This window comes from Scyliorhinus torazame, chromosome 7 (genome assembly GCF_047496885.1).
Source record: "Scyliorhinus torazame isolate Kashiwa2021f chromosome 7, sScyTor2.1, whole genome shotgun sequence".
In the NCBI taxonomy this organism is placed as follows: Eukaryota; Metazoa; Chordata; class Chondrichthyes; order Carcharhiniformes; family Scyliorhinidae; genus Scyliorhinus; species Scyliorhinus torazame.
The window spans coordinates 831,480-855,642 of NC_092713.1; the positions used below are offsets into that span (position 1 = coordinate 831,480).

Here is a 24,163-nt window from a genome sequence, read left to right on the forward strand (position 1 = left end):
TCGTACATCTACTCTAAACCTTGCCCCTCTCACCTTAAACCTATGCCCCCTAGTAATTGACCCCTCTGCCCCGGGGAAAAGCCTCTGACTATCCACCCTGTCTATGCCCCACATAATTTTGTAGACCTCTATCAGGTCGCCCCTCAACCTCCGTCGTTCCAGTGAGAACAAACCGAGTTTATTCAACCGCTCCTCATAGCTAATGCCCTCCATACCAGGCAACATCCTGGTAAATCTCTTCTGCACCCTCTCGAAAGCCTCCACATCCGTCTGGTAGTGTGGCGACCAGAATTGAACACTATACTCCAAGTGTGGCCTAACTAAGGTTCTATACAGCTGCAACATGACTTGCCAATTCTTATACTCAATGCCCGGCCAATGAAGGCAAGCATGCCGTATGCCTTCTTGACTACCTTCTCCACCTGTGTTGCCCCTTTCAGTGACCTGTGGACCTGTACACCTAGATCTCTCTGACTTTCAATACTCTTGAGGATTCTGCCATTCACTGTATATTCCCTACCTGCATTAGACCTTCCAAAATGCATTACCTCACATTTGTCCGGATTAAACTCCATCTGCCATCTCTCCGCCCAAGTCTTCAAACCATTTAAATCCTGCTGTATCCTCCGACAGTCCTCATCGCTATCCGCAATTCCACCAACCTTTGTGTCATTCGCAAACTTACTAATCAAACCAGTTACACTTTCCTCAAAATCATTTATATATACTACAATCAGCAAAGGTCCCAGCACTGATCCCTGTGGAACACCACTGGTCACAGCCCTCCAATTAGAAAAGCATCCTTCCATTGCTACTCTCTGCCTTCTATGACCTAGCCAGTTCTGTATCCACCTTGCCAGCTCACCCCTGATCCCGTGTGACTTCACCTTTTGTACCAGTCTGCCATGAGGGACCTTGTCAAAGGCCTTACTAAAGTCCTTACCCGGAGCTGATGGAGACGATAAGGTGAGGCCGTGAGATTAGGAGGGGATGTCAGCCGCACTCCGGCTGGTCCATCGCCGATTGGAGAAGTCCAAAGGTTAAGGGCGCAGGAGGTGGTGCCGGCAATGTGTGGCACTGAGGCCAACACTCGTCGGGTGGCGATCGCAGTGGAGAGCCTGGAGCCCGATGTCAGCATCGTGAGTGGATGTGTGCACCCAACCAATTTTCATATCATCCGACTGATCAACCCTCCTACATTCAGATCTAAACCATTTATATAAACCACAAATAGCAAGGGCCCCAACACTGATCCCTGCGACACCACACTGGACACAGGCTTCCAGTCAGAAAAACAACCCATGACAATCACAAAGAACAAAGAAAAGTACAGCACAGGAACAGGCCCTTCGGCCCTCCGAGCCCTCGATCATGGTGCCCTAACTAAAAGGAAACGTGATGTGGAGGTGCCGATGCTCGACAGCAAGAAGTCTGACAACACCAGGTTAAAGATCAACAGGTTTATTTGAAATCACAAGCTTTTGGAGCGCTGCTCCTTCATCAGGTGAGGTGGAGGCAGGTTCACAAACACAGCTGGGTAGAGATATCCAGGACCATGGCAACAGGAAGGCAACACACCATGTGAGAGTCCCGTCTGTGCCCCTGTCTATCAAGTCTCCGACTACTATCACTCGCTTGGACTTGGCCTGACCCTGCTCTCCAGCAGAACCAGTTGTGGTGCCACAGGCCTGGCTGCTGCCGGCATCTTCCCCTGAGAGGCTGCCCCCCGCCCCCCGCAACAGTATCCAAAACGGTATACCTGTTTGAGAGGGGAATAGCCATAGGGGGCTCCTGCCTTACCTGCCTGCCTCTCCTGGCGGTCACCCATCTACCTGTCTGAACCTGTGGTGTGACCACCTCCCTGAAGCTAGTGTCTATCACACTCTCTGCCCCCTTTATGCTCCGCAATGAGTCCAGCCGCTGCTCCAATCGAACTGCGGTCTGTGAGGAGATGCAGCTGGTCACACTCCCGGTGCAGACGTGATGGGCCGAATGGACCCCTACTGCATTGTAAATTCTATGATTTCAAACTATGGCTATCCCAGTTAACATTGGGAAAGTTGAAATCCCCACTACCGCCGGCCCATTACATTTACACTTCTCTGAAATTTGACTCCATATCTGCTCTTCTATTTCTCTCAAACTGTTAGGGGGCCTATAGAACACTCCCAGCAATGTGATTGCTCCTTTTTGGCTTCTACCTATATGACTTTAGTTGAAGAGTGTTCTAAGATGTCGTCCCTCCTTGCTGCTGTAATTGATTCCCTGATCAAAATTGTGGGCTGTTGGTTGAGATTCTCGAAACATAGAATCATAGAGAATAGGTGCAGGAGGCCATTCGGCCCTTCGAGCCTGCACCACCATTCAATATGATCGTGGCTGATCGTGCAAATTCAGTACTACTCCCGCTTTCTCGCCATACTCCTTGATCCCTTTAGCCGCAAGGGCCACGTCCAGTTCCCGCTTGAATATATCCAACGAACCGGCCCCAGCAGCTTCCTGTGGGAGAGAATTCCACAAGTTCCCAACTCTCTGAGAGAAGTTCTTCCTCATCTCAGTCCTGAATGGCTGACCCCTTATTCTCCGGCTGTGACCCCTAGTTCTGGACGTCCCCAGTATCTGGAATATTCTCACATCTAGGCTGTCCAGACCCATCAGGATTTTATAAGTTTCTATGAGATCCCCTCTCATTCTTCTAAACTCCAGTGAGTATAAGCCCAGTCGATCCAATCTTTCTTCATGTGTCAGTCCTGCCACCCCAGGAATTAGTCCGGTGAACCTTCGCTGGACACCCTCAACAGCAAGAATGTCCTTCCTCAAACTAGGAGACCAAAACTGCCACAATACTCAAGGTGTGGCCTCACCCAGGCCCTGTCTAACTGCAGCAAGACATCCCCACTCCTATACTCAAATCCTCTCGCTATGAAGGCCAGCGTGCCATTAGCTTTCCTCGCCACCTGCTGTACACGCACGCCAACCGTCAGCGACTGTTCCATGCCACACAAGTCCCCGCTCGAGCCCTAGAATGACCCTGAATCGTAGAAGTTCAGGGCTGCAGTGACCTTGAAGGCCACCAGGGGCAGGTATCCTCCTCTCCACGTGGTGCCATATCCGCAAGGTGCCGCACTGTCCACTTGTTGAGGCCGGGTCCTCAGGGTATGTGGGGGGGCCTCGAGCCTCTGTCGATGCTGCTGCCACCGTCCTCTCCAGCGCCTGACTGCCTGGCGTGCCAGCTGCACCGCGATGGCAGCTTACCGGGATCCACAATGTCATCCACAATGTCATATCTGTAAGGAATTGGAGACCGGGACAGACTATCAGCTAAGGCTTCACCCCGGTTCCACAGGCCCCTTGACCTCCCCCACCGTCATTCCCTGCCATCCCTTACGGTGCCACCCAATCTGCCCTGCACGCACATCCCGGCCGCAGCGGGGTCCCTCCGGGCCCCTGACCACAGACATCCGCTGGGAACGTGACCTAGACCGGCCGGGTTCCCTTCCCGGTACACACACCCACCCTCTGGTCCCGGGTATGTCCCGGTGCTGAGGCCCAGCCCCTGGGTGTTGGGATGTTGGCCGCTGCCTCTGGTTTGGGCAGAGTGTCCAGGCTTCACAATCTGATTGGGCAGCTAGGCTTTAACAACCGCCTGCTTCATGGCAAGTCTCCCCACGGCGACCCACTGGGGACTGAGGTGCTCCTGTTGCTAAAATTGCCAATTCCCCATCGGCAATAGTCTGCAGCTGTCCATCCAGCGACCGCCACGGTCAGTGGGAGTTAACGTGACCAGCACCGCCTCACCATGGATGGGGCTCTGTCACAGGGGTGTCCGGTGGGATGGACGGGCAGCAGCTGGAGCCCATAGGGTAGACACAACCCGGGAGGTGATATGCTGGGTGCAGCCCCCTGCTCGGGGAAGTACTCCCCCCTTCCCAACCTGGAGCAGCAGCCTCGAGGCCCAGCCTGACTGCCCGATTCTGAAGTTGGCCCCTCGCCTCCTTGGATCTCCACAGAAGCTCCTCCGCCAGCGTCACATTTTAAAAAGGGGCACTAAATAATGTCCATGTGATCGCTCGCTGGGAGGCGGTTAGATCACGGGAGGCCGTTCGATAGGGGGTCCTTCCCGCAATTGCGGCGGGATCCTCATCTCGCCAACGGGAGGGGGCCGGTTAGATCGGAACCGATCGGCGCAGCCTCTCCCGCTACTTGTGACAATTTTCATTTCATTTTTCATTTCATTTGTTTCACAATTCTGGTCACCACACTACCAGAAGGATGTGGAGGCTTTGGAGAGGGTGCAGAGGAGGTTTACCAGGATGTTGCCTGGTCTGGAGGGTGTTAGTTATGTGGAGAGGCTGAATAGACTCGGACTGTTTTCATTAGAAAGACGGAGGTTGAGGGGCGACCTGATAGAGGTCCACACGATTATGAGGGGCATGGATAGAGTGGCTGGGCAGGCACTCTTTCCCAGGGTGGAGGGGTCAGTCACCAGGGGGCAGAGGTTTAAGGTCCGTGGGGCAAAGTTTAGAGGAGATGTGCGAGGCAGGTTTTTTTACACAGAGGGTGGTGAGTGCCTGGAACGCGTTGCCAGGGGAGGCTGTGGAAGCAGATACATTAACGGAGCTCAAAAGGCATCTTGACAAACACATGGATAGGATGGGTATAGAGGGATACGGCACTAGGAAGTGGTGAGGGTTTTGGTCAAGGTTGGTATCATGACCGGTACAGGCTTGGAGGGCCGAAGGGCCTGTTTCTGTGCTGTATTGTTCTTTGTCTCTGTTCTTTGTACTGGACCGAGTCCACAGAGAAGATAAATGTTGATTGGTGTGAGCTCTAGGATCAAAGTCCCAGGAGGGATTCCTTCACAGAAGTCAGTGGGCTGAAAATCGGTGAATTAAAATTGTTTTTTCTGGTGGCGGTGACTTCCCGAGGTGTTCCAGACAAAGGGAGATGTCAGTTTGGAGACGATGGTACAGAACCTTAAGCAGATGCAGGCTGGTTGGGGCCAGGTGTCCAAACTGGCCAGAGAAGCTTTTGTGTGGCCTGCTGGTCAGATGTTGAAGCAGTAAACTGGCTTGGTGCTCAGGAAGACAGGGCAGCACGGTGGCACAGTGGTTAGCACTGCTGCCTCATTCCACCGAGGTCCCAGGTTCGATCCCGGCTATGGGTCACTGTCCGTGTGGAGTTTGCACATTCTCCCCGTGTCTACGTGGATTTCACCCCCACAACCACATTAGGTGGATTGACCACACTAAATTGTCCCTTAATTGGGGGAAAAAAATAATTGGGTACTCTAAATGTTAAAAGAAAGGAAAAAAAAAAAAATACGATGGCATCCGGTGACTAGTGGTGTGCCTCAGGGGTCGGTGCTGGGACCACAACTTTTCACAAAATGATCTGGAAGAAGGAACTGAAGGCACTGTTGCTAAGTTTGCAGATGATACAAAGATCTGTAGAGGGGCAGGTAGTATTGAGGAAGCAAAGGGGCTGCAGAAGGACTTGGACAAGCTAGGAGAGTGGGCAATGAAGTGGCAGATGGAATACAATGTGGAAAAGTGTGAGGTCATGCACTTTGGAAGGAGGAATCTAGGCATAGACTATTTTCTAAATGGGGAAATGCTTCGGAAATCAGAAGCACAAAGGGACTTGGGAGTCCTTGTTCACGATTCTCTTAAGGTTAATGTTGGGAGTTAGGAAGGCAAATGCAATGTTAGCATTCATGTCAAGAGGCCGAGAATACAAGACCAGGGATGCACTTCCGAGGTTGTATAAGGCTCTGATCAGACCCCGTTTGGAGTATTGTGAGCAGTTTTGGGCCCCGTATCTATGGAAGGATGTGCTGGCCTTCGAAAGGGTCCAGAGGAGGTTCCCAAGATTGACTCCTGGAATGAAGAACTTGTCGTATGAGGAACGGTTGAGGACTCTGGGTCTGTACTCCGAGAAATGGGGCATAGACTATTTTCTAAATGGGGAAACGCTTAGGAAATCAGAAGCACAAAGGGACTTGGGAGTCCTTGTTCACGATTCTCTTAAGATTAACGTGTAGGTTCAGTTGGCAGTTAGGAAGGCAAATACAATGTTAGCATTCATGTCAAGAGGGCTAGAATACAAGAGCAGAGTTGTAGTTCTGAGGCTTTATAAGGCTCTGGTCAGACCCCTTCAACAAGAATCCATATCCAGTGTTTCAATTTCTCCTTCTGATCTACCTTTCCTGGGATCGCCACGTACATACAGCGTTATTTTCCAAGCATACCTTCAGATCTTCACCCGAAAAGTGCCCTCGGGTTCTAGCTTCTCCGACGAAGGGCGGCACAGTGACGGGTTGGTTGGCACTGATACCTCACAGCACCGAGGACCCGGATTCGATCCTGGCCCCAGGTCACTGTCCGTGTGGTGTTTGCACATTCAGACTCGATGGGCCGAATGGCACCTGTCTTCACTGTCGGGATTCTATGGTAAATGCAAACTGTAGGCCAGATATTTAATATATATATATTGATATTTGAAATCCCAATGACTACATTTGTATCTGCTCACTCTGTGTGCAAGCTCCACTCTGCCTCTGTTACTAGGGGGATGGAGTATAAAATAATGAAGTTTTACTCCAACTGTACATGGCATTGGTGAGACCACACCTAGTGTACAGTGACCAGTTCTGGTCTCCTTACTTAAAGAGGATAGACTTACATTGGAAGCAGTTCAGAGAATGTTCACTATGCTGATTCCTGGGGTGAAGGGGTTGTCTTCGAGGAAAGAGTGAGCAGGGTGGGATCTACTCATTGGAGTTTAGAAGAATGAGAGGTGATCGTATTAAACCTATCAGATTCTGGGCAGGGTAGATGCTGTTTCCCCTCCTGGTCCTAATTCTACAATTTGAAGACAACCAGACTGAATATGGAAAGTTAAGCAGGAAGTGGGGAAGTGAAAAAGGGAAGGAGAGAGAGCGAGACTTGCTGCTGACTAGGAAGGAGATCTGCACAAGTCGTCGATAGGCAGATAGTCAAATGGTGGGAAGGGTAACGGTGGGGCCAATTCGGGATCACAGGGGATTTACACGTGGAGGCAGAGGGCGAGATACTAAATCGATACTTTGCAGCTGTGTTTAATGAGGAAGAAGATGCCAAAGTTATGGTGAAAGATGAGAGTCGGAATACTCCGCTCGTTGAGATTCCATTTTCCTGCTGGCAGCGTACCCTCGCCAGCAGGTTTCCTGGCAGTGTGGGATGGTCACAATGGAAAATTCCGTTGACAATCATCAGGAAGATAGAATCCCGCTGCCTACGGAACTGGAGAATTCAGCAGCCATCGGGATCAGGCGAGGTGCATCCATAGATCCGGAGGGAAGTAAGAGTGAAAATGGGGAAAGCCCTAGTCATAATTTTCCAAACCTCCTTTGGTACAGGTGGGAAAGGAGTACAGAATTACACCCTTGTTTAAAAAGAGTGCGAGGAAACGGCCAGAAACAGGCCCATCACTTGAACCTGGACTTTGGGGAAACTTTTCCAAACAATAATCTAGGACACGGAGAAAAGAGAATCTCATGAGAGAGAAAATTGGATATGTTGATAGGATGAGGTGAAGAGGGATGGGAGGAGGCTTGTGTGGAGGTGGAACTGCAGCATGGGCTCGTTGGGCTGAATGGCCTGTTTCTGTTTAGCGATTGCTTTCTTGCTTGGAGCTTGTCATCTCTGCTCATTATTCTGAATTCTCTTGTTCCCTTTCAGACATTGAAGAAAGCCTGGTTAAATAAATATGCCCAGGATTCTGCTAATCCCGGAATATTGGTCCTGTTGGCCTGTGGCACTATATCTAGTACGTGTGGGCAGTTGGCCAGCTACCCACTGGCCCTGGTCAGGACACGGATGCAGGCACAGGGTAAGATGCTAATATTTCAGACTGTCTTGTTCATGCCTTTGTAATTAAAGAGTGTAGACTGTCTCCTATGTACCTCACTCCACTCAGTATCAGCTACCAGCATCATTCACAAACTTACTGATCCAACACTAATGTTTAAATCCTTTCTGTAAACCACAAACAGCAAGGGCCCAACACTGATCCCTGTGCGACCCCACTGGACTCAGGCTTCCAGTCAGAAAAACACCCCTCGACCATCACCCTCTGCTTCCTATCACTCAGCCAATTCTGGATCCAATTTGCCAAATTTCCTTGGATCCATTAGGCTGTTACTTTCAGGTAGCACAGTGGTTAGCACTGTTGCTTCATAGCTCCAGGGTCTCAGGTTCGATTCCCGGCTTGGGTCACTGCCTGTGCGGAGTCTGCACGTTCTCCCCGTGTCTGCGTGGGTTTCCTCCGGGTGCTCCGGTTTCCTCCCACAGTCCAAAGATGTGCGGGTTAGGTGGATTGGCCATGCTAAATTGCCCTTAGTGTCCAAAAAGGTTAAGTGGGGTTACTGGGTTGCAGGGATAGGGTGGAGGCGTGGGCTTGGGTGGGGTTCTCTTTACAAGGGCCGGTGCAGTCTCGATGGGCCGAATGGCTTCCTTCAGCACTGTAAATTCTATGCTCACTCTCCCATATGGAACCTTATCAAAAACCTTGCTGAGGTCTGGTTTAGCACACTGGGCTAAATCGCTGACTTTGAAAGCAGACCAAGGCAGGCCAGCAGCACGGTTCAATTCCCGTACCAGCCTCCCTGAACAGACGCCGGAATGTGGCGACTAGGGGCTTTTCACAGTAACTTCATTGAAGCCTACTCGTGACAATAAGCGATTTTCATTTCATTTCAAGTAGACTATGTCAAATCACAGAATCCCTACAGTGCCGAAAGATGCTATTCGGTCCATTGATTCTGCACCAATCATCTGAAAGAACATCTTACCTAGGCCCAAACCTCCTCACCCTATCCCCGTAACCTCACCTAGGGGCAATTTAGCATGACCAATCCACCTAACCTGCACATCATTGGACTGTGGGAAGAAACTGGAGCACCCGGAGGAAACCCATGCAGACATTTAGAACCCCTCGTACATCCTCTGGTTCAGCTCACAAATTACCGCTCTGGCCCTTGAGTCTTACTCTTTCCCTAGTTATCCTTTCACCCTTAATGTGCTTGTAAAATAACTTAGGATTTTCCTTTATTTTACCTAGAGCTTAAATGTGACTCAGCGGGGTGCAGTGCTCTAACTGAGATGTGGCAGAACTGTGACGCTTCCAGCGTTCCGGTCAACTACATCTGCAGCAAGTGTACCCAATGGCAGCTAGAACATAGAACATTACAGCGCAGTACAGGCCCTTCGGCCCTCGATGATAGAGGGCTTGATAGACTTGATAGAGTTTTTCGAGGAGGTCACTAAGATGATTGATGCAGGTAGGGCAGTAGATGTTGTCTATATGGACTTCAGTAAGGCCTTTGACAAGGTCCCTCATGGTAGACTAGTACAAAAGGTGAAGTCACACGGGATCAGGGGTGAACTGGCAAGGTGGATACAGAACTGGCTAGGCCATAGAAGGCAGAGGGTAGCAATGGAGGGATGCTTTTCTAATTGGAGGGCTGTGACCAGTGGTGTTCCACAGGGATCAGTGCTGGGACCTTTGCTCTTTGTAGTATATATAAATGATTTGGAGGAAAATGTAACTGGTCTGATTAGTAAGTTTGCAGACGACACAAAGGTTGGTGGAATTGCGGATAGCGATGAGGACTGTCTGAGGATACAGCAGGATTTAGATTGTCTGGAGACTTGGGCGGAGAGATGGCAGATGGAGTTTAATCCGGACAAATGTGAGGTAATGCATTTTGGAAGGGCTAATGCAGGTAGGGAATATACAGTGAATGGTAGAACCCTCAAGAGTATTGAAAGTCAAAGAGATCTAGGAGTACAGGTCCACAGGTCATTGAAAGGGGCAACACAGGTGGAGAAGGTAGTCAAGAAGGCATACGGCATGCTTGCCTTCATTGGCCGGGGCATTGAGTATAAGAATTGGCAAGTCATGTTGCAGCTGTATAGAACCTTAGTTAGGCAACACTTGGAGTATAGTGTTCAATTCTGGTCGCCACACTACCAGAAGGATGTGGAGGCTTTAGAGAGGGTGCAGAAGAGATTTACCAGAATGTTGCCTGGTATGGAGGGCATAAGCTATGAGGAGCGATTGAATAAACTCGGTTTGTTCTCACTGGAACGAAGGAGGTTGAGGGGCGACCTGATAGAGGTATACAAAATTATGAGGGGCATAGACAGAGTGGATAGTCAGAGGCTTTTCCCCAGGGTAGAGGGGTCAATTACTAGGGGACATAGGTTTAAGGTGAGAGGGGCAAGGTTTAGAGTAGATGTACGAGGCAAGTTTTTTACGCAGAGGGTAGTGGGTGCCTGGAACTCACTACCGGAGGAGGTAGTGGAAGCAGGGACGATAGGGACATTTAAGGGGCATCTTGACAAATATATGAATAGGATGGGAATAGAAGGATACGGACCCAGGAAGTGTAGAGGATTGTAGTTTAGTCGGGCAGTATGGTCGGCACGGGCTTGGAGGGCCGAAGGGCCTGTTCCTGTGCTGTACATTTCTTTGTTCTTTGTTCTTTGTTCTTTGATGTTGCGCCAACCTGTGAAACCACCCTAAAGCCCATCTACACTATTCCCTTATCGTCCATAGGTCTATCCAATGACCATTTGAATGCCCTTAGTGTTGGCGAGTCCACTACTGTTGCAGGCAGGGCATTCCACGCCCTTACTACTCTCTGAGTAAAGAACCTACCTCTGACAACTGTCTTATATCTATCTCCCCTCAATTTAAAGCTATGTCCCCTCGTGCTAGACATCACCATCCGAGGAAAAAGGCTCTCACTGTCCACCCTATCCAATCCTCTGATCATCTTGTATGCCTCAATTAAGTCACCTCTTAACCTTCTCTCTAACGAAAACAGCCTCCAGTCCCTCAGCCTTTCCTCATAAGATCTTCCCTCCATACCAGGCAACATTCTGGTAAATCTCCTCTGCACCCTTTCCAATGCTTCCACATCCTTCCCATAATGCGGCAACCAGAATTGCACGCAATACTCCAAATACGGCCGCACCAGAGTTTTGTACAGCTGCATCATGACCTCATGGCTCCGAAACTCAATCCCTCTACCAATAAAAGCTAACACACTGTACGCCTTCTTAACAACCCTCTCAATCTGGGTGGCAACTTTCAGGGATCTATGTACATGGACACCGAGATCTCTCGGCTCATCCACACTGCCAAGAATCTTACCATTAGCCCAGTACTCTGTCTTCCTGTTATTCCTTCCAAAATGTATCACCTCACACTTTTCTGCATTAAACTCCATTTGCCACCTCTCAGCCCAGCGCTGCAGCTTATCTATGTCCCTCTGTAACTTGTAACATCCTTCCGCACTGTCCACAACTCCACCGACTTTAGTGTCATCTGCAAATTTACTCACCCATCCTTCTACGCCCTCCTCCAGGTCATTTATAAAAATGACAAACAGCAGTGGCCCCAAAACCGATCCTTGTGGTACACCACTAGTAACTGGTCTCCAGTCTGAACAGTTCCTCACAGACCACGTGGTTCAGTTGGAGCAGCAGTTGGATGCACTTAAGAGCATGCAGGTGGTGGAAAGCATCATAGATAGGACATATAGAGACGTGGTCACACCCAAGGTGCAGGCAGACAGATGGGTGACCGCAAGAAAGGGCAGGCAGGCAGTGCAGGAATCCCCTGTGGCTGTCCCCCTCTCTAACAGGTATACCGTTTTCGATGCTGTTGGGGGGACAGCCTATCAGTGGAAAACAACAGCAGCCAGAACAGTGGCACCACAACTGGCTCTGTTACTCAGCGGGGAGGGAAAAGTGCAGGAGAGTGATAGTTACAGGGGACTCTAAAGTAAGGGGCACAGATCGGCGCTTCTATGGACGGGAAAGGGACTCCAGGATGGTGTGTTGCCTCCCTGGTGCCAGGGTCAAGGATGTCTCTGAACAAACACAGGACACCCTGAAGGGGTAGGATGAACAGCCACAGGTCGTAGTACATATAGGTACTAACGACATAGTCAGGAAGAGTGATGAGGTCCTGCAGAAGGAGTTCAGGGAGTTAGACAGTAAGCTCAAAAGCACTAGGGTTGTAATCTCAGGCTTACTCCCTGTGCCACGTGCCAGTGAGGCTAGAAATAGGAGGGTAGAGCAGCTAAACACGTGGCTAAACTGGTGGTGTAGGAGTGAGGGTTTCAGATTTCTGGACCATTGGGATCTCTTCCGGGGCAGATGTGATCTGTACAAGGACGGGTTACATCTAAACTGGAGGGGCACCGATATCCTGGCTGGGAGGTTTGCTAGTGTCACTCGGGAGGATTTCAACTAGTATGGCAGGGGGGTGGGTACCAGAGTGTTAGCTTAGAAGATGTAATGACTGAAGGAGAAACAGAGATCCAAAATAAGAGACCAACATCACCCTGTCTGCTCAAACGCAGCGGTTTGAAGTGTATTTGGTTCAACGCCAGAAATATAAAGGGTAAGGCAGATGAACTTCGAGCACTGATTAGTACTTGGCTATCACAGAAACATGGTTAAAGGGCAAGATTGGCAGCTGGACATTGGAGGATATAGATGTTTTAGGAGAGATAGAGGGGATTGTAAAAGGTGTGGGGGAGTAGCATTACTGATTAAGGAAAATATTATAGCCGTACTGCTCATAGGATGAGGCAATCTGGGTAGAGCTCAGGAACAGGAAGGGGGCCATCACAATGTTGGCGTTTATTACAGGCCCCCCAACTACCAGCGAGAGATAGAGGAGCAGATAGATACATAGAAGATAGGAGCAGGAGGACGCCTTTTGGCCCTTCGAGCCTGCTCCGCCATTCATCACGATCATGGCTGATCATCCAACTCAATAGCCTAATCCTGCTTCCTCCCCATAGCCTTTGGTCCCATTCTTCCCAAGTGCTATATCTAGCTGCCTCTAGGTAGAGAGATTTTGGAAAGATGCAAAAGTAACAGAGTTGTTGTGGTCGGGGATTTTAACTTCCCCTCACATTGACTGGGACTCACTTAGCGCTAGGGGTTTGGATGGGGCAGAGTTTGTAAGGTGTATTCAGGAAGCCTTCTTGATGCAATGTGAAGATAGTCCAACAAGGGAAGGGGCCTGGACAGGTGGTTGAGGTTTCAGTAGGGGAACATTTTGGGTGTAGTGACCACAATTCTGTAAGTTTTAGGGTACTTATGGACAGGGATGAGAGTTACCCTCGTGTTAAGGTGCTAAACTGGGGAAAGGTAAATTCCGATAACATTAGACAGGAATTGAAGAATTTGGATTGGGTGCGGCTGTTGGAGGGTAAATCAACATCGGAAATGTGGGAGTCTTTAAAGCGACAGTTGATTAGGATTCAGGAAAGTCACATTCCAGAGAGAACGAAGGATAAGTATGGGAAGTTTAGGGAGCCTTGGACAATGAGGGATATTGTGAACCTTGTCAAAAAGAAAAAGGAGGGTTTTGTACGGTCTACAGGGGCGGGGACAGTCAAAACCTTGAGGAGTATAAAGAAAGTGGGAAGGTACTGAAGCAAGAAATTAGGAGGTGTCATGAAAAGTCCTTGGCAAGTGGGATTAAGGTGAATCCCAAAGCTTTTTATTCATATGTAAAAACCAAGAGGGTGGCCAGGGAAAGGATTGGACCACTTAAGGACAGTGGGGGAATCTATGTGTTGAGCCAGAGGAAATGGGCGAGGTACTAAATGAATACTTTGCATCAGTGTTCACCAGAGAAAGGGACTTTGTGGAAGTTGACTCTTGGGTAGGGTGTGTGGACAGACTGGATCATGTCAATATCGAAAAGGAGGCGGTATTGGGTCTTTTAGAAGATATTAGGGTAGATAAGTCTCCTGGGCCGGATGGGATTTATCCCAGGAGTCTGAGGGAAACAAGGGAGGAAATTGCTGGGGCCTTGACTGACATCTTTGTATCCTCATTGGTTACCGGTGAGATCCTGGAGGACTGGAGAATAGCTAATGTGGTCCCGCTGTTTAAGAAAGGTAGCAGGGATAATCCAGGAAACTATAGGCCAGTGAGCCTCACGTCGGTAGTCGGTAAATTATTGGAGAGAATTCTCAGGACAGGATTTATACCCATTTGGAAACAAATGGACTCATTAGCGATAGACAGCTTGGTTTTGTGAAGGGGAGGTCGTGCCTCACTAACTTGATTGAGTTTTTGAGGAGGTGACAAAGATGATTGATGCGGGGAGGGCAGTGGATGTTGTTTACATGGACTTCAGTAAGAACATAGAGCACAGTACAGGCCCTTCGGCCCACGATGTTGTGCTGAACTAGACTGAAACTAAGATCAAATCAACCTACTCCCTGTCATTCTAGTGCACTCCACATGCCTATCCAATAACCACTTGAAAGTTCCTAAAGTGTCCGACTCCACTCCCTTACCTGGGAGTGCGTTCCACGACCCAACCACTCTCTGAGTAAAGAACCTACCTCGGACATCCCTCCGATATCTTCCACCATCTGTTTCCTGGTCTGGAGGGTGTTATAGTTATGCCCCCTTGTAACGGCTACATCCACCCGAGGAAAAAGTCGCTGAACGTCCACTCTATCTATCCCCCTCATTATCTTATAAACCTCTACTAAGTCGCCTCTCATCCTCCTTTGCTCCAATGAGAAAAGCCCTAGCTCCCTCAACCTTTCCTCATAAGACCTACCCTCCAATCCAGGCAGCATCCTGGTAAATCTCCTTTCAACCCTTTCCAATGCTTCCACATCCTTCCTATAATGAAGTGACCAGAACTGCACACAATACTCCAAATGTGGTCTAACCAAGGTCTTGTACAGTTGCAGCATAACCTCACGGCTCTTAAACTCAATCCCCCTGTTAATAAACGCTAACACACTATAGGCTTTCTTCACGGCTCTATCCACTTGAGTGGCAACTTTCAGAGATCTGTGGACATGAACTCCAAGATCTCTCTGTTCCTCCACATTCCTCAGAACCCTGCCGTTGACCCTGTAATCCGCATTCAAATTTTTTCTACCAAAATGAATCACCTCGCACTTATCAGGGTTAAACTCCATCTGCCATTTTTCGGCCCAGCTCTGCATCCTATCAATGTCTCTTTGCAGCCTACAACAGCCCTCCTCCTCATCCACTACTCCACCAATCTTGGTGTCGTCAGCAAATTTTCCCACCCAATCTTCAACTTCATCAAAGTAAAGCCTTTGACAAGGTTACATTGTATATGTTGTGTTGCCCTATTATGTATTTTCTTTTATTCCCTTTTCTTCCCATGTACTTAATGATCTGTTGAGCTGCTCGCAGAAAAATACTTTTCACTGTACCTCGGTACACGTGACAATAAACAAATCCAATCCAATCCAAGGTGCCTCATGGCAGACTGGTACAAAAGGTGAAGTCAGACGGGATCAGATGTGAGGTGGTAAGATTGATACAGAACTGACTTGGTCACAGAAGGCAAAGTAGACGGGTGTTTTTCTGAATGGAAGGTTGTGACGAGTGGTGTTCCACAGGGATCGGTGCTGGGGCCTCTGTTGTTTGTACATAAACGATTTGGAGGAAAATGTAGCCGGTCTGATTAGTAAGTTCACGGATGACACCGAGGTTGGTGGAGTGGCCGATAGTGTTGAGGATTGTCAGAGGATACAGCAGGACATAGATAGGTTGGAGACTTGGGCAGAGAAATGGCAAATGGAGTTTAATCCGGACAAATGTGAGGTAATGCATTTTGGTAGGTCTGACATAGAGCGGAAATATACCGTAAATGGCAAAACTCTTAGGAATATAGACAGTCAGAGAGATCTGGGCGTGCAGGTCCACAGATCTTTGAAAGTGGCAACACAAGTGGACAAGGTAGTCAAGAAAGCAGACGGAATGCTTGCCTTCATTGGACGGGGGCATCGAGTATAAAAACTGGCAAGTCATGCTACAGTTGTATAGAACCTTGGTAAGGCCGCACTTGGAATATTGCGCACAATTCTGGTCGCCACACTACCAGAAATATGTGGAGGCTTTGGAGAGGGTGCAGAGGAGGTTTACCAGAATGTTTCCTGGTCTGGAGGATGTTAGCTATGTGGAGAGGCTGAATAGACTCGGACTGTTTTCATTAGAAAGACGGAGGTTGAGGGGTGACCTGATAGAGGTCTACAAGATTATGAGGGGCACGGATAGAGTGAATGGGCAGGCACTCTTTCCCAGGGTGGAGGGGTCAGTCATCCGGGGCATAAGTTTCAGGTTCGTGGGGCAAAGTTTAGAGGAGATGTGCGAGGCAGGTTTTTTACACAGAGGGTGGTGAGTGCCTGGAACGCGTTGCCAGGGGATGTTGTGGAAGCAGATCATGAACGGCATTCACCCCGCACCCCGAACCCCCGCACCCCGAACCCCTGAACCCCCGCACCCCGAACCCCCGCACCCCAAACCCCCACACCACCGAACCCCCGCACCCCGAACCCCCGCACCCCGAACCCCCGCACCCCGAACCCCCGCACCCCGAACCCCCGAACCCCCGCACCCCGCACCCCGAACCCCCGCACCCCGAACCCCCGCACCCCGAACCCCCGCACCCCCGAACCCCCGCACCCCAAACCCCCGCACCCCAAACCCCCGCACCCCTAACCCCCGCACCCCTAACCCCCGCACCCCCGCACCCCTAACCCCCGCACCCCTAACCCCCGCACCCCTAACCCCCGCACCCCTAACCCCCGCACCCCTAACCCCCGCACCCCGAACCCCCGCACCCCGAACCCCCGCACCCCGAACCCACACCCCCGCACCCCTAACCCCCGAACCCCAACAAACCCGAAATCCTGCACCCCAAACCCACACACCCTCGCCCCCCGAACCCTCGCCCCCGAACCCTCGCCCCCGAACCCTCGCCCCCCGAACCCTCGCTCCCCAAACCCCACACCCCGAACCCCGCACCCCCGAACCCGAACCCCCACACCCCGAACCCGAACCCCCACATCTCGCACCCCCGCAACCTGAACCCCCACACCCCGAACCCCCACACGCTGCACCCCGAACCCCCACACCCCGAACCCCCGAAGACAGAAGACAGACCAGAAGACAGCCCTTGGGCAGAGGGCTCCGACCACCAGTCCGCAGCCTGCAAGGCAGCCACCTGCCCACTGTGACCCATAAATGTGCAAAACATGCCCCTCACTGCCCCCATCTGACACACTACCCCATCGCAGGGGGAGCAAGGAAAGAGCAGAGCACGCCCCAGGCAGCGGCTTTTGCCACTCAGCAGATCACCCTCTGGGGACAGATGCCCAAGCCTTGCTCGTGATGCCCACACCACAGGCTTGGCACCTAACCTGAGATTCACAGTTTGCTTCATTTGATTCTGACATTAACAGAAAAATGATGTTTTTGCAGCTTCACTGGAGGGATCGCAGCAGCTAAACATGATGGGTCTGTTCCGAAAGATTGTGGCGAAAGAGGGACCGTTTGGTCTTTACAGGGGTCTGGCCCCCAACTTCATGAAGGTGATTCCTGCTGTCAGCATCAGCTATGTGGTGTATGAACGCATGAAGACGGCTCTGGGAATCCAATCCAGCTAAAACTGGCCACGTCCACTCCGGGATCCAGATCTGAACCCCGCTTCCGATACAGATTGGCGAAGATTAATACCCAGGCCCCAGGCTCAGAGTCCATTCAGCAGTGACGCGAGGAAACATTTCACACAAAGGATGTTAGAACTTTGGAACTCTCTCCCACAAAGCGACATAGATGTTGGACTGAATTAATGATTTTAAATCTAGATTGATAAATGTTTGCTAACCAATGTACAGAGTCAGAGATGTTTACAGCATGGAAACAGGCCCTTCGGCCCAGCTTATCCATGCTGCCCAGTTTCTATCACTAAACTAGTCCCACTTGCCCGCATTTGGCCCGTATCCCTCTATACCCACCCTGCCCATGTAACTAACTGCTTTTTAAAGGAAGAAATTGTACCCGTCTCTACCACTGCCTCTGGCAGCTCGTTCCAGACGCTCACCACCCTCTGTGTGAAAACATTTCCCCTCTGGTCTGTATTGTATCTCTCTCCTCTCACCTTAAACCTGTGCCCTTTAGTTCTAAACTTCTCTACCTTTGGGAAAAGATGTTGACTATCTACCTTATCGATGCTCCTCATTATTTTATAGACCTCTCTAAGAGCACCCCTAAGCCTCCTACACTCCAGGGAAAAATGTCCCAGCCTATCCAGACTCTCCTTATAACTCAGACCATCGAATCCCGGTAACATCCTCGTAAATCTCTTCTGCACTCTTTCTAGTTTAACAATATCCTTCCTATAATAGAGTGACCTTCAAAATAGACCATAAGACATAGGAGCAGAATTAGGCCACTCGGCCCATCGAGTCTGCTCCGCCATTCAATCATGGCTGATATTTTCTCATCCCCATTCTCCTGCCTTCTCCCCATAACCCCCGATCTCCTTATTAATCAAGAACCTATCTATCTCTGATATAAAGACACTCAGTGATTTGGCCTCCACAGCCTTCTGCGGCAAAGAGTTCCACAGATTCACCACCCTCCGGCTGAAGAAATTCCTCCTCATCTCTGTTTTAAAGGATCGTCCCTTTAGTCTGAGATGGTGTCCTCTGGGTCTAGTTTTTCCCACAAGTGGAAACATTCTCTCCATGTCCACTCTATCCAGGCCTCGCAGTATCCTGTAAGTTTCAATAAGATCCCCCCTCATCCTTCTAAACTCGGAGTACAGACCCAGAGTCCTCAACCGTTCCTCATACGACAAGTTCTTCATTCCAGGGGTCAATCTTGGGAACCTCCTCTGGGCCCTTTCCAAGGCCAGCACATCCTTCCTTAGATACGGGGCCCAAAACTGCTCACAATACTCCAAACGGGGTCTGATCAGAGCCTTATACAACCTCGGAAGTGCATCCCTGGTCTTGTATTCTAGCCCTCTTGACATGAATGCTAACATTGCATTTGCCTTCCTAACTCCTGACATTAACCTTAAGAGAATCGTGAACAAGGACTCCCAAGTCCCTTTGTGCTTCTGATTTCCTAAGCATTTCCCCATTTAGAAAATAGTCTATGCCTAGATCCCTCCTTCCAAAGTGCATAACCTCACACTTTTCAACATTGTATTCCATCTGCCACTTCATTGCCCACTCTCCTAGCTTGTCCAAATCCTTCTGCAGCCCCCTTGCTTGTTCAATACTACCTGTCCCTCGACAGACCTTTGTATCATCTGCAAACTTAGCAGCAGTGCCTTCAGTTCCTTCTTCCAGATCATTAATGTACATTGTGAAAAGTTGTGGTCCCAGCACAGACCCCTGAGGCACACCACTAGTCACCAGCTGCCACCATGAAAAAGACCCCTTTGTCCCCACTCTCTGCCTTCTGCCAGTCAGCCAATCCTCTATCCATGCCAGGATCTTACCCTGAACACCGTGGGCTCTGAACTTATTGAACAGTCTCCTATGCGGCACCTTGTCAAAGGCTTTTTGGAAATCTAAATAAATCACGTCCATATCATAGGGTGACCAGAACTGAACACAGTATTCCATGTGTGGCCGTACCAATGTTTTGTACAACTTCAACAAGACGTCCCAACTCCTGTATTCAATGTTCTGACCAATGAATCCAAGCATGCTGAATGCCTTCTTCACCACCCTGTCCACCTGCGACTCCACCTTCAAGGAGCTATGAACCTGCACCCCTAGATCTCTTTGTTCTGTAACTCTCCCCAACTCCCTACCATTAACTGAGTAGGTCCTGGCCTGATTCGATCTGCCAAAATGCATCACCTCACATTTATCCAAATTAAACTCCATCTGCCATTCGTCGGCCCACTGGCCTAATTGAACAAGATCCCGTTGCAATCCTAGATAACCTTCTTCACTATCCACTGTGCCACCAATCTTGGTGTCATCTGCAAACTTACTAACCATGCCTCCTACATTCTCATCCAAATCATTAATATAAATCACAAATAACAGTGGACCCAGCACCGATCCCGAGGCACACCACTGGTCCCAGGCCTCCAGTCTGAAAAACAACCCTCTACAACCTCCCTTTGGCTTCGGTCGCCAATTGGCGACTTCACCCTGGAATCTGTGAGATTTAACCTTCTGCAACAACCTACCATGCGGTACCTTGTCAAAGGCCTTGCTAAAGTCCATGTAGACAATATCGACCGCACTGCCCTCATCTACCTACTTGATTACCCCATCAAAAAACTCATTGGTGAGACGTGACTTTCCCCTTACAAAGCCATGCTGACTGTCCCTAATTAGCCCTTACCTGTCTAAATGCCTGTAGATCCTGTCCCTCAGAATACCTTCTAACAACGTGCCCACCACAGACGTTAGGCTCACCGGTCTGTAGTTCCCAGGCTTATCCCTGCAGCCCTTCATAAACATGGGCACAACATTCGCCACCCTCCAATCTTCAGGCACCTCGACTGTGGCTGTCGACGATTCAAATATCTCAGCTAGGGGGCTGGCAATTCCCTCCCTAGCCTCCCACAACGTCCTGGGATACATTTCATCAGGTCCCGGGGATTTATCTATCTTGATTCGCTTTAATACCTCCAGCGCCTCCTTCTCTGTAATATGGACGCTCCTCAAGACATCACTTTTTATTTCCCCAATTTGCCTAACATTCGTGCCTTTCTCAACAGTAAATACTGACGAGAAATATTCATTTAGGACCTCTCCCATCCCCTGTGGACCTTGTTTATCCTTCAGAGGCCCCTCCCTCTCCCTAGTCATTCTTCTGTCCTTTATGTATGAAGAATATGATGCTGAAGCAGGTAAATGGAGTTAAAATACAGATCAGCCATGATCTCATTGATTGGTGGAGGTTTGAGGGGCTGAATGGCCTCCTGTTCTGCTATTCCCGATTCCAAGGCTAAATAAAATTTAGGGAATTACAGAACTTGATTCTCGAAACTGGTGACACAAATCCCTGAATCCCAAAGTTTGGAGTACAGCTTCCAGCCCAATCTCCGTGACCCACGGCCTTGATCACTGTCTCAGAGTGAGCCTGACATTGGGCTTTGACCTCAGGGTGGCCCTGGACCTCAATGGCCTGGGGCATGACCTCAACGCTGTTGAAATGTGCATGATTCTGCTCAATTGCTCCAGTTTACACAGAAGCTCACGGTGTGGCAGTGGTATTGTCACTGGACTAGTAAACCAGGGACCCAGGGTTTGAATCTCACCAGGGCAGATGTTGGAATTTGAAATCAATAAAAAACAATCTGGAATTAAAAGTCTAGTGGTGACCATGAAACCAGTGTCAATTGTTGTAAAAAAATACCATCTGTTTCACTAATGTCCTTGAGGGAAGGAAATCTGCCGTCCTTCCCCGGTCTGGCCTCCCTGTGACTCCAAACCCACTGCAATGTGGTTGACTCTGAAATGCTCTCAGGGATGGATAATAAATGCTGACCCAACCAACATGCCATGAATTAATCTGGTTTGGCTGTGATTTTTGGGTCTGTCTCAGGTGTGATTCACACAAAAAAACGTTTTGAGAAATACGCACATTTTTTACCTTCTATCCACAGACAAATTTTCATGGAGTCGGATCGATTATTTACTAAATCATTCCGACTCTGGGAATAAAGCTCATCAATTGTTTGCAGTTTTGGTTCTGGAAGTTCGAAATGTCTTTTGCTTCTACCAAATAAAGTCCAAACCCTAATTGTTATATTTACTCAGTGTCTTGTCTGGAGCCTGTGCCTTTCTATTGGGTCACATTACTGTGAGTGATTACCGTGCCGCTGAACAGTCTGCTGATGATCGCTGTGTTGTACTTTGAACGTGACTCCGCCAATTATGTCTTAAATAAATAATGGGTCTAGTTTAAGGAATGTTTTGAGTCTGATTAAAGTTTAATGAGCAGCTTTGAGTTAAGTCGGTTTCCCTCCTGTACTTGTATTTTACAAGCCTTGCATGAATTTTTTAATCAATAAATTGCTATGATTCATTTGTAAATTTGTAGCAATGTGTTAATATGTCAGCCCTGTTTATTCATCCTTGCCCTCTGTGACACAGGGAGGGGCCCAGTCTGTCATCGCACATCAGCTAATTAACAGGTTAAAGGTATAATTCATCGACCCAGTTCCTGTTGCTAACTTTTGGTTGGCTCTTAATTCGTAATTTGCTCTGTTTGTTTAACCTTTGCTCTCGAGTCACCAGGTATCTTTATGATACTGCCACGAGGTTCAAGTTCAAGTAATGATCAATAACTCAACACACCAATTAGTAAGATTCAAATCAAAGCACATTTATTATGCACAGTAAATCACTACTCGTGCATAAACTCCACTTTCTAGGCTATTCCTATCACTAAAAGGCCTATACTTAGCTTCGGAATTGGCCCACCAGGTCAGGGGGACAAATGGCCTTTTGTTCAGGTCCTGAGTCTGCAGGATTCAAAGCTGGTATGGACTGGTAGCTCGGAGCGCCTATCTCGTAGCGAGCGTTGACTCGAGACTTACTTGGTTGATGGCAGCGAGGCAGGTCACTGTCAAGGGTTGGTTCAAGTTGCTGAGTGACCCTGCCAAAGAAGGACTTGGGGGCCTTACTTTATAGTCCCCAGGGGCTTCCCGCCCTTCGGGGCGGACCCCGTACCTGGTTCCAAGTGATTGTACTACTTTCTGATCACTTGGATCGATTTCTCCAATGCTGGAGCGGTTCCCTGATCGCTACGGGCCCTAAATGTCCGTTGGCCTTCCTTTGTCTTGGCTCCTGCTGGCGCCGAGGAGTCTGGCTTGGCTTTGTTTACCTGAACTGTTGCCATTGTGCCTGGGGATCGCACATTACTATGTAGATGGCTGATGCATTACTATGCAGATGGCTGCTACATTACTATGTAGACGGCTGCTGGTTTCGGTGCTGCCTGGTTGTTTTGCAGGTTCCAATATACATGATCTCTGTATTTGCTAGTCTTTGCCTGTGTTGGCTGAATTTCCCTTCAGCCTTTGCGGTTCTCCATTTTAAGTCAGGAAGTGGCCAACTCAGGTGGCTACACTCCTATGAATGATCACATACACACAGGTATGAACGCAGACTCATACACACAGAACAAAGAACAAAGAAATGTACAACACAGGAACAGGCCCTTCGGCCCTCCAAGCCCGTGCCGACCATGCTGCCCGACTAAACTACAATCTTCTACACTTCCTGGGTCCGTATCCCTCTATTCCCATCCTATTCATGTATTTGTAAAGATGCCCCTTAAATGTCACTATCGTCCCTGCTTCCACCACCTCCTCCGGTAGCGAGTTCCAGGCACCCACTATCCTCTGCGTAAAAAACTTGCCTCGTACATCTACTCTAAACCTTGCCCCTCTCACCTTAAACCTATGCCACCTAGTAATTGACCCCTCTATCCTGGGAAAAAGCCTCTGACTATCCACTCTCTCAATGCCCCTCATAATTTTGTATACCTCTATCAGGTCGCTCCTCAACCTCCGTCGTTCCAGTGAGAACAAACCAAGTTTATTCAACCGCTCCTCATAGCTAATGCCCTCCATACCAGGCAACATTCTGGTAAATCTCTTCTGCACCCTCTCTTAAGCCTCCACATCCTTCTGGTAGTGTGGCGACCAGAATTGAACACTATACCCCAAGTGTGGCCTAACTAAGGTTCTATACAGCTGCAACATGACTTGCCAATTCTTATACTCAATGCCCCGGCCAATGAAGGCAAGCATGCCGTATGCCTTCTTGACTACCTTCTCCACCTGTGTTGCCCCTTTCAGTGACCTGTGGACCTGTACTCCTAGATCTCTTTGACTTTCAATACTCTTGAGGGTTCTACCATTCACTGTATATTCCCTACCTGCATTAGACCTTCCAAAATGCATTACTTCACATTTGTCCAGATTAAACTCCCATCTGCCATCTCTCCGCCTAAGCCTCCAAACAATCTAATTCCTGCTGTATCCTCTGACAGTCCTCATCGCTATCTGCAATTCCACCAACCTTTGTGTCGTCTGCAAACTTACTAATCAGACCAGTTACATTTTCCCCCAAAACATTTATATATACTACAAACAGCAAAGGTCCCAGCACTGATCCCTGTGGAACACCACTGGTCACAGCCCTCCAATTAGAAAAGCATCCTTCCATTGCTACTCTCTGCCTTCTATGACCTAGCCAGTTCTGTATCCACCTTGCCAGCTCACCCCTGATCCCGTGTGACTTCACCTTTTGTAC

The 24,163-nt window shown here is 49.2% G+C and overlaps 1 protein-coding gene across 1 annotated transcript in view; it reads left to right on the forward strand.

The window, feature by feature from the left end:
• The window catches only part of LOC140426003 (mitochondrial adenyl nucleotide antiporter SLC25A24-A-like), a 114,470-nt gene extending 92,536 nt beyond the window's left edge, over positions 1 to 21,934 (forward strand). Inside the window, exons 9-10 of the mRNA XM_072510272.1 lie at positions 7,722 to 7,872; positions 17,340 to 21,934. Coding sequence (XP_072366373.1) covers positions 7,722 to 7,872; positions 17,340 to 17,524 — 336 coding nt within the window. The 3' untranslated portion in view covers positions 17,525 to 21,934. The remainder of the gene's footprint in view (positions 1 to 7,721; positions 7,873 to 17,339) is intronic.
• Positions 21,935 to 24,163: the final 2,229 nt, after the last annotated feature.